At 33.7% G+C, this 11,899-nt stretch overlaps 1 protein-coding gene across 1 annotated transcript; it reads right to left on the minus strand.

The window, feature by feature from the left end:
- Positions 1–590: 590 nt before the first annotated feature.
- On the minus strand, positions 591–10,359 carry LOC150098618 (BTB/POZ domain-containing protein 3-like). Its single transcript, XM_090405030.1, has 3 exons — positions 10,223–10,359; positions 2,389–2,768; positions 591–2,287 (listed from the first exon to the last, which is right to left on the minus strand). Exons 2-3 carry the CDS (start codon positions 2,634–2,636, stop codon positions 1,261–1,263), a joined length of 1,275 nt encoding a protein of 424 aa, XP_090261156.1. The 5' UTR covers positions 2,637–2,768; positions 10,223–10,359; the 3' UTR covers positions 591–1,260.
- Between the last annotated feature and the right edge of the window lie 1,540 nt (positions 10,360–11,899).

Consider the following 11,899-nt stretch of genomic DNA (forward strand, 5'->3'; position numbering starts at 1 on the left):
AAGTCACGGAATCTGTCTAAAAACCAGTATATTTACCTTTTATTCATGTTTTGAAATTTTAAAACCCAGGTAGCATCTTCTAATTGTTGATGCTCATCAGGGACAAGGAATGATGCTTACGGGAGCAAAAACACTGTTGAATTCGATAGCATCCCATGTCAGAAAGCTAAATTCATCATAAGGGAAATCTTGTTGAAACGAGTGGGTCCATAACAAGGACGAGATAATAATATCTTTCACATCCATGTGTCATTTAACTTGCCTTTTGGGGTCTATATTCTTAAATCTTTATTATATTTTTTTCTCAACTATTTATCTTAAAGTGGAATTCTTATCGTGATAACAACCTTTATATTCTAGAACCCAAAAGAAACCACTAATTGTTTCAACAAAAAAAAAAAAAAAAAACACTGTCCAAGATACACAGAAACTTAAAACGATACCCAAATGCAGCACATTTTGGAAAGCATTTTTCTAGGAATTGATCAAATGTTATTTACATAAACTTCTTAAATTATATTTGCATGCAAATAATAATTCTTAATTTTCGCTTGAGAAGTCATCGACGTAATTTAGAAACACAATTTGTTTGAGATCCAGCACTTTAATTACATACAACGAGGCACGATAATATCATATACTTAAACGTGGTTTGTAATGAAGATTATTTGTAAACAATGAGAAATTATGTTTATAAAAATAATCTACTGATATATTCTAACATAAGTTTTAAAATTGGTCATTTGAATTAGTAACATACAAAGAACTGTTTTCCTGGACCACGAATCCAATATTAGTTGGATTAGTTCCACCGAAACTCCAAAGGATATTGGAGTTCTCGTGGAATACTTTCTGGTGGACATACTTGCTCGCAGGACTCCAGTTGGCTTCGCCACTGACACAGAACACCAACTTCCCTTAGAAAATGTGATGCAGTATGTTTAGCAGTAATCCGTCTCGATCACAGAAGCTCTTCATATGACAACAGAAAACACTGATGTGACATCAACATCGGAAAAAGGTGGAAACAATAAGGTCATCACCAAAATAATCCAACAAAAAATAAGTCAGTTCTTTACAACATTAATATCTTTCTGTTAAGATGTACGGAATAGTCAAACCTTTAAAGAGGAACCTGTTAAGAAAACAAAACTATTCACAATGTCTCAGTCTACTTTCCAAGTCTCAAACTGATCCCATGTAGTCTCTGAAAAAATGTGAGCAGGTCATTGACAATATGTTCGTAATTAAAAATGTCCTTTAAGGTGTCCACATAAGTGACATTTCAATATCAGAATGCGAAATTGATTTCATGATGGTAAAACTCAATTTTGCTGGAGGGCATGTGAGTTCAATTACTTGATTCCCTCTAATTTGTTTCCATTTTCTTCTCATTCTGCCATCTTGAACGAAGACAGTAAATCTGATACTTACATTTTCTTCTCGTACATTTAAATAACAAGGTGGATTCATCTCATATATAATACTATTACCATCAAAGATTTCCTCTAAACGTATGCCTGTATTGTGGTTACCTATAATCATGTGGCAATTAACATTAAGTCCTCTCCTTAATCGCTCGTTTTGTATCAAATCCAAATCTTTGAAAAACATACGGAGTCCAAGGATGAAGATATATCCTTCTTCAACTGTAATGGTTACTGAAAGTTCCCTGTGTTCATCTGTTTCTTCATCTCGTAAGCCTGCGTTGGGCAATATTATCGATTGAAAATCATCGTGTATTCTGTTAAATATGCTAGATGAACAACGTCTTTTGTAATTGAGATCAGACCATGTAATAACACCTACTGGAGCTAACTGAGATCGCAACACTTGCATACGTTCGTCCTCATCCATGGCCAGGAATCGAATATGAGGTAAAATCGAGCTTAGAGCATCTTGCAAGGTCAGTCCCTCCCTCCTGAGCTGTTCTCGTTCACCCCAATTGCACACAGCCAGAAAGAGATCCAATTCAGATGAAATGTTTAATGAGTCTCTTTTTACGATGAATTCTACTATGCTAGATTCAGATTCCAGAAAATCCTTAGTGCGAATAATGGCCTCGATATTTCTGTCGATGAATCTATGACATTTGCAAAGGTCTCTTTGGTCCAGTTGTATTGCATACCGAAGTAGAGTACATACATTTTCAGTAGTCAGGGGAACGTTTCTAATAAAATTGCTGCAATTTTCTTCGAGTTCTCTTAAAGAAAATTTACTGGCACAACAAATGGTGTCCACGGCCTCTTGCAGTGAAGTCAGCTGTACTGAGTTCGTATACAAGTACCTGCAGGAGGAGAAAATAAAGGAATTAAATGATATATAATTAGTAACATCAGTAATACGTGACAATTTGCTGTCAACGAAAAATGTTTTTGCCCCTCTTACCTCAACATATTTCTGAATCCTCTTTCAGTGACTCCTTCTATTTCGACATTATTTACCTCTGGCTCAGGGAGATTGTTTTGCAGCAGTCTTTCTAAGATAGCACTTCCTTTGGATACTATAAATCTGTGAGCTGGAATTTGAGTTCTATTGGGTCCCACGTAGAAGGTGACATCGTAAAAACGGAGGTCTTCCATCATAAGCGACAGACTGTCGTCCAGTGTGTTGTGATTCGTGTCTCCTTCTGCCATTGTATTCTTCGTAAACAGCAAAATTGCTCAATTGTCTTTATAGTAATAATTAGAGCGATGACGAATCCACAAAGGGGAAAATACGGTGATGTCAACTCAGGAAATCATTGGGAGAATGCTCTAATTTTTCTTCTAAAAACAAAAGAAAGAAAGAAAAAAATTATATATTTGATTTACAGTAAAATTTAAAAAATTCGATATAATGTCAATATTAAAAAATGCAACTGAAAACAAGAAACAACAAGAAAAAAAGATAATTCGTGTTTTTCAATTAACCCCATCCAAATGAAGTCTGGTACGTCCTTAAACTAAACTGCAATGCTGGAATAGTAACTGCTAGTGATGTAATCGATTTTCTAACATTATACATCAGCATGTCTGTTTAAATTGTAAAATTCATACGTTTATAAACATTAAATAAAATAATAATAATAATTAATCCTGAAACGCCTTTCATCCCTTAAGGGATTAGCCAAGGATATTTTGGTCTTAACCAGCTTTTTGAAGATTAGCAGGTTGTATTTAATATTATATAATTAAATATTTTATAATTTCGAAACTTTACATATATGCAAATGCAAATAAAAAAAAGGAAATGTAAATAAAAGGTTTTAATATATAATAATTTCAATAGTTCTCTAATAAATATTTAATTTACTCATATTAATCAATGTTTGTTTGCCTTTCTCATCATCGGTGGCCGCCTATAATTAGTGATAGACATGGGTCAGCTATCTCTAAATGGCTACGGGTGGAGATTGAACTGCCCACTCAGTCTCCAAAAGTTAAATAAGGTTTAAAGGGATCGCCTACTCCCTATTCGGGAATAAAATGAGTTAGATTATTATTATTATTATTATTATTATTATTATTATTATTATTATTATTATTAAAAAAATTTACCTTGGAATTTACCTCGATGCAGATATGAACTGGAATAGCCACATAAACCATCTACACAACAAACTCCGAACAATAACTGGCAAACTCTACAGATTAAAAGACATAGTTCCCATACGCCTAAAAACACTAATATACAAAGCACTATGCCAAAATATACTAAGATACGCTATAACAACGTATGCTTTCTGTGCACCCTACAAATTAAATAGATTAATGTCGCTACAGTACAAAATGACGAAACTGATCTTTTGGGAACAAAGAGAAAATCACGACCTTATAACCATTGCAATGGCAGAACACAAAATACTGACAGCAAAACATTTATGTTACTATGCAGCCTTGCTAAAACATTATTTCGATGCCAACTACAGCACAGTTAGAAATACATACCGTATAACAAGACCTCAGACTACTAATTATATCACATATAAATACAATAATTCCTACGGAAAGGCCACGCGAAACTTCTTCATCCCAGACATGATAAACAAATTACCTTTTGAATACAGAAATCTTACAAACTACAATAGCCTGAAAAGAGCTCTAAGGACATACTACGAACAAGAAACACGCACCCAAAATACCATACAAACTTAATGAAACACAATATATTCGCTCAGGCTTCCAGTTCAGCGATGCCTCAGTACATTCCAATTTATTGTGGGGGGGGGGGGGGTGCGCCCGCGCGTGTGAGTGCGCGTACGCGAATTTCTCAATCATAGATTCCGTAGCATCCAAACACAGCAAAAAAAAAAATAAATAAAAAAAAATAAATAAATAAAGCAACCCAATAAATAATAACCAACTGGTGTCATCCTCAGATAAGCTTACATTTAAGCTTCGAGGATGAAAGGAAAAAAATATTAGTTCTCATCCAAGATGTATCATACGTAACCAAATGCATGTAATGTACGTATCACAAGAAAACCAATGTATGTATTATATGTAAACCAATGTACGTAATGTAAATATCACATGTAAACAAATATAAGTAATGTATCATATGTAAACAATTGTATGTAATGTATATAATAACTGTAACAAATGTATGCAATGTAAAAAAAAAAAATTATTTTAAAAGTAAATCATGAGTTTGCACCATATGTTTGTGAAAATAAGGACACATAATATTCAGATTGCATATGTGTAAATACTGTTGTATAATCACACGTTTTCAAATTTGGAAAAAAAAATAGTAAACCACAACATGTAATATTATACAACTTATGTAACTCTGAACAATATAATTGTAAATTATTATTATGATTGTTATATAAAAAACAACAACTTATCATCACTACCATTTAAATCTCATTATATGTAGCACAAAGTGCTGAACCTTGTAAAATAATATACTGAATAGATGATCATTGTACATATGTAAATATTTGAAATAACAATAAAAAAAATAAATAATAATAATAATAAAATTATTATTATTATTATTATTATTATTATTATTATTATTATAACAGGATATAAAAGCAAAATACTGATTATCCTAAAATAGCTTAAGATATATTTTATGAGTATAATTTAATAAAATGTTCCCTATTTAAGATATTATGTATTTAAAACCTTCACATTGTTCTTAAGTATTGATCATCTGACATTAAATAGTTTATGGAGTACATCTTGTGATATATTTAACAGCTCTTCTATGCAAGGATCAAACTTGAATCTGAAACCGTGGCCCGGACTTCTCCTCATACACAATTCAACCGCTGTATCATCCACTTTAATCTCAGATGAGTCTTTGACTCCATGGGGTCTTGGGTAATAATAATTATATGACTTTATTAACGAACTCGCACAATACATCCAGTTCACGAGGACGCATATGGCCACCCTTTGTATACTGCTGTTTACCACTAATCATTAATTCATTTCACTGTTCGCGTATATGGTCCTCGAAGAGTTTGTTTGAGCACACATTATCGATGGATTGGATGATTGACTTCGTTGGGAATAATCGCTATTTCAGTGGTGTGATGGTAAGGGCGTGTTTCGGTTTCCTGGATCAAATGGCGTTTAAACATATCTCTCCCAAATGATTGCGATGATTAAGCCACCAAGTCTTCTGTCCCATATATCACTGAACTATGTCTGCTAAATGATTCTCTAAATTCGGCTAATAAGTACTGCCCCTTAGGGGATTTTCCTAGATCCATCTTCCTTTAATCTCCGGTGGCTTAACGTCTCCGTTACTCCATATTTTGTGCAACTGCTTAAATCCAACTACATATGTTTCGTTCGTGTAATGATTGGAGCCATGATGGTTATTTAAATTATTATTATTATTAAGAGTTTCATTAAATTAAATCTAAACTTTTGAAATATCTCAAAACAAGCGATCGTATATTTTGCTTATGTTAAACAATAAAAACTTCTTGTTAATATACTAACCAGAAAATAGGTTAAATTTTATAGGAAAGTGTTCAGAACTCTAGCAACTACTGTCTCTTGTCAGCATCACGTGATCCCAAAACACGTCACACTAACCATGACAACAAACTAAGCTCACGCAAGCGGTAACAAACATTGGCTACTGCAAGCCAAATACTCACCAGAACAAAGTAAAAGATATTTAACATAACACCGATACACTGTATATTATAGTAGAAACTAGTCGATGGTTTGATGATGTTTGTCATTGCCGAATTCAAAGGATCAGATTTTATAGCTGGAATATCAAATTCCTCGTTTCACCTTTTTCATATACCATAATGAATAATATAAGCACGTAAACACAAGAAAGATATTTAATTAACCAAATATTTCGGTCTGGAAATAGCAGACCATCTTCAGTGGTATTACAAGAACAGTTTAAAAAAAAATTCAAGGTTGAATACTAACAATAGTTGAATACTAATAATCATTTAAAAATAGAACAAGCCGAGTGATGTTATATCACTAAGTATTAAAGGGAATATTTTTAAGCAGAGACATGATTGAAATAAAGATATTAATTAATAATATTAAATACCATAAAATTAATATGAATAAATGAGTTATCGTGATTAGAGACTTTCCCAGATGTTTCTCATTCCGATTCAGGTTAGGACGACGGAGTAAGGCCTCTACGTTTTCTTTGAATAAACGTTCAAATTTATAACGGGATCTATGTAAGAGGCGAGTTTTTGACCAAAGGATGTTGTGGTTAGTTTCAATCCGGTGCCGAGCCAATCCAGATTTTTCAGGTTTGTTGTGATGAATGGAGGATTGATGTTCTTGGATTCGTTTTTCAAGAGAACGTCCAGTTTGTCCAAAATAAGAGATATCACAGTTGCAAGGAATTTGATAAACTCCAGGAAGAGACACAGTTGAGCGTTTGTCTTTTGGAGAAGGAAAATGGGAAGATAATTCGTTAATAGGTGAATACGTAGCTGTTAACTCATATTTCTTCAGAATTATTGCGATTGGTTCTGAAATCCCCGAGATGTATGGAATTGGAACTTGAATCTTTGTATTGAATCTTTGTTGTTTTGTGGTGGATTATAAGAATCGAGATGTTGAGTACTCTTTTCGGAAAAGCCATTGAGTCTTATGTGTTGTTGGATAGTAGAAAGTTCTTTCTGTAGAAAATTAGAAGCAGAACAATTAGTTTTGGCTCTTCTGATTAGACATTTTATGATTCCTGTTTTTTGACAAGGATTATGGGGTGATTCTTTAAGAATATAACGACCTGAAAACGTTGGTTTCCTGTAAACTGTAGTTGTAAGAGTATTTGAAGGTGACCGGATGAGGAGAACGTCTAAAAAAGATAACTGGTTGTTTTCTTCCATTTCCATAGTAAACTTTATACGATGATGTAAGGAACTGATACTGTTTCAAAAAGAAGGTAAGGAGTCTTTGTTGTGCAGCCATACAGTAAATATCTCATCTATATATCTTACCCAAAAGGATGGTTGAGGGAAAATAGATGAGAAGAGGACTTTGTCTAGATGTTCTAAATAACAGTTGGCTAAAGCAGGAGAGAGACAACTTCTCATGGCCGTTCCTTGTACATGGCTGTAAAATTTTATTTTTGACATAAGAAATATCCAGAGTGTATTACGAAATCGAATAGTTTTATAATGTCTTCTGGAAAGATGTCAGCAAGTAATTTTAGTCTCCTTGAGAGGCACATTTGTATATAAAGATTCTATATCAAAGCACACCATAAGAAGTGTAGGTTGCAATGAGACATTTTTCAATTTTTCTGAGAAATTTGAGGAGTTTTTTTAGAAAGGAACTAGAGTTGCCTATATGAGATTTCAATAATTTAGCTAGATATTTGGCTATACGGTAAGTAGGAGAATCAGTACAATCTACTATTGGACGAAGAGGAAAGTCAATCTTATGTATTTTAGGAAGACCATAAAATCTAGGAGGTCTTGCAAAATGAGTTTTAAGTCTTTCAGTTGTGTCTCTATCTAAACTGATGACTTCATCTAAGAGAGAATTTAATTTCTTTAGTTGTCTGTTGGTTGGATCATAATCAAGTTCTTGATATGTGGAGCGATCTCAAATTACAGAAGAAAATTTTCTTCTGTAATTTGCTGAGTCCACAACTAATGTTGCTTTCCCCTCAGCTTTGGCGAGGTGATTGTTTTTTCTCGAGGACTGTAAAGATTTCATTACAGAAAGAGATGTGTTGGAAGGAGGAAGTTTGACCTTAAGTAGAGAAGAAGCGACTTCTAGGCGAAGAGCATTAGCTTTATTACTAGTTAGATGACCAAGATTCCGTTCAATGTTAACTAGGAAATCTAGATATGGTATCTTATTAGGAACAATAGAAAAATCATCTCCTTTTAACAGGATGAGGATTTCGTCAGTTAGAGGACGTCCGGATATATTGACAATCGAATTATCTGGAGTTTTGAAGGGCTTGAATTGTTTAGACGAAAGAGCTTCATATTTTCGGTTTAGATGTTGACTTAGTTTATTATATGCTCGTTGAGTAGAACGTTTGGCCAGACTTAGAACTATGTGTGAAAGATGTGGATCCAAGTTTGTGGAAATATAGATGCGAAAATCAGAAATATGATGACTTTGAATAACAAGATCACGTTTAGCAGCTTTAAGTTGGTTACGGATTAACAATAAACTGGTGTTGCGGTAAATATTATGAGCTCCAGGAGATTTTATAGTTTCTTTAATCTTAGCGAAATTAGGAATAATCTTGTTGTCACGGCATTTAAAAAAAAAAATTATCTTTGCTCGTAATCTACCTTGTATAACTGAAAGTTTTCCTAATTTACCAGTTATTTTGGTGGCATTTTCTTCATGAAGGATTAAAATTTGATGTTTTAAGGATATTTGTGACATCAAGATTGAATAATATAAGTTTACTATATTATAACTTTAATATAACTTTACTATAATATAACTTTATTTTTTTACTTTAATATAACTTTACTGTATGGCCGCACAATAAAGACTCCTTACCTTCTTTTTTAAACAGTATCAATTCCTTACATCGTATAAAGTTTACTATGGAAATGGAAGAAAACAACCAGTTATCTTTTTTAGACGTTCTCCTCATCCGGTCACCTTCAAATACTCTTAAAACTACAGTATACAGGAAACCAGCGTTCACAAGTCGTTATATTCTTAAAGAATCAGCCCATCATCCTTGTCAAAAAACAGGAATCATAAAATGTCCAATCAGAAGAGCCATAACTAATTATTCTACTTCTAATTTTCTACAGAAAGAACATTCTACTATCCAACAACACATGAAACTCAATGGCTTTTCCGAAAAGAGTACGCAACATCTTCTCGATTCTTATAATCCAAAACAAAACAACAAAGATTCAATACAAAGATTCGAGTTCCAATTCCATACATCTCCGGGATTTCAGAACCTATCGCAAGAATTCTGAAGAAATATGAGTTAACAGCTACGTATTCACCTAGTAACGAATTATCTTCCCATTTTCCTTCTCCTAAAGACAAACGCTCAACTGTGTCTCTTCCTGGAGTTTATCAAATTCCTTGCAACTGTGATATCTCTAATTTTGGACAAACTGGACGTTCTCTTGAAAAACGAATCCAAGAACATCAATCCTCCATTCATCACAACAAACCTGAAAAATCTGGATTGGCTCAGCACCGGATTGAAACTAACCACAACATCCTTTGGTCAAAAACTCGCCTCTTACATAGATCCCGTTATAAATTTGAACGTTTATTCAAAGAAAACGTAGAGGCCTTACTCCATCGTCCTAACCTGAATCGGAATGACTGTATATCTATATCAAAAATCTGGGAAAGTCTAATCACGATAACTCATTAATTCATATTAATTTTATGTTATTTAATATTATTAATTAATATCTTTATTTCAATCATGTCTCTGGTTAAAAATACTCCCTTTAATACTTAATGATATAACGTCACGCGGCTTGTTCTACTTTTAAATGATCTATTGTTAGTATTCTACCTTGTATTTTTTTTAAAAACTGTTCTTGTAGTGCCACTGAAGATGGTCTGCTATTTCCAGCCCGAAATATTTGGTTAATTAAATATCTTTCTTGTGTTTACGTGCTTATATTATTCAGTCTTTATGTCACAAGTATCCTTAAAACATCAAATATATACCATAATATCAAAGCATACGACAATGCGTCGACTGTGTTAGTCCTAGCAGAAATAAATTTAATTATAAATATCACATATTCTGCGTCTGCGTAACTTACCTTTAGTAGACAGATATAAAATTAATCGCTATACTATCTCTTCTAGCAAGTTGACAGTTCCCTGAAGCAAATGCTGTCGTTGATCGCTTTCCAGAACAACACAAAAATATTAACACGCCATTATTCTACATATTCTTGCTGTCTTCTCAAACATTATTCGTTCACAGTAAGAGTACGTAATAGATCTGAGTCATGTGACTGATAAACATTTCCGCCTTTATCAGCCACACGAGTACAAATAACCGAAATACCCGGAATGGCTCAATGTACATGCGCAGAGGTCTGGTTGAGTTATGACGTCATTTGGACATCCACTCCAATCTCAATAAAGCGTTTTACCAAGCGACGTTTTTCAGTTTTGACAAGGCTTGCGTTTTTCTGTAAATACTATGGCCTATGGTGCATTGATAAGCACACAGAGTATTGCATCACAAGCCGACATTACTAATTTCTGCTTGTTATGCAATAGTTGCCTGGTAACCATGAAAGGAGTGACGGGAGTTGTGTTTCATAGGTTTTCCAAGGTTTCAAACACGATTTATTGCAATATAAATTATTATAAATTGCGCTTCTAAAATGATGGTTTCATTACTAAGAATTGGTGTGTTTGTTCTTCACATACTACTAAAGCTGATCCGAAATGAGACTTTAAATTCAAGTTATGAAAATAAGCAAGGAGAAAAATAGTTTTGGGAAAGTAACGCTTGGCAACATTTGATATGACTGTTAGATATTTGTCCTATAATGATGTTAATAAAAAAAAAAAAAGAGGGGAGAGAAAGAAAGGCATAAAAAAAAAAGATTGGGAATTTTTCTTGTGATGATGGCGATTTCTGAAGACATCGCATGAAGAAAACACCGCTACAACCTAGTGGAAATGGTTATATGTACAGGAAAAACGCACTGCAAAACAAAATTCGAACAACCGATCTGAACAGCGCATGCTCTGAAATTGCAAGAGAAATTCACGAATCGAAGTGGAGATGACGTTTCAAGGACTGTCCTATTTCCAGATTGTAGGGAGGAGGTAAAACTAATGTGCTTAAATCTCGATGCTTATTGAAGACATTTACTTGAAAAAAATAAAGAATAAAATAAAATAATAATAATAATAAATAATGTCATATGAAAATAGTTCCGATAATAGAAAATAATATGTTTTAGGATACTTTAAAAATGGCAATGGGGCTTTCAATGGTAATTTAAATATATAGAGATACGAACGGGCATTTGGTACATTGGACACTTCGAGTGGAAAAGGGCTGAGTTCGATTCTTGTCGTAACGAGACAAATAGTTGTATGGGCTGTTTCAATTAACTGAAGGTGGGTTACCGATCTCATATGGAAGTAGCAACTTTTTTTTTCGCCAGGAAATTCCGGTTTTTCATCCCGCATACAGGCAAATCGATCATTAGAACACGCGCCTTTACAGATAAAAAATACTGTCGTTGCTTGATGGACGGTAGATGGCATTTATGGTAGTTGTGCATAGTAGGAGTATTAAGGAGTGGGGAAGGACGGTGAGACGTGTGTTGCGGAGTGCCCTCTAGCGATGAGTCCTTGACGGTGTCACGTGATAATAATAATAACATAGGTCAGTCATTATTGAAAGTGCTGTTTGATTGGTCCTGCGTTCAAATCCCATCTAGAAGAGGGAAAGAACCTTCAAAAGGTGA

The sequence above is a fragment of the Typopeltis vanoorti genome, chromosome 15 (assembly GCF_054136105.1).
Source record: "Typopeltis vanoorti isolate ZY-2024b chromosome 15, IOZ_Tvanoo_1.0, whole genome shotgun sequence".
NCBI classification, from domain to species: Eukaryota; Metazoa; Arthropoda; class Arachnida; order Uropygi; family Thelyphonidae; genus Typopeltis; species Typopeltis vanoorti.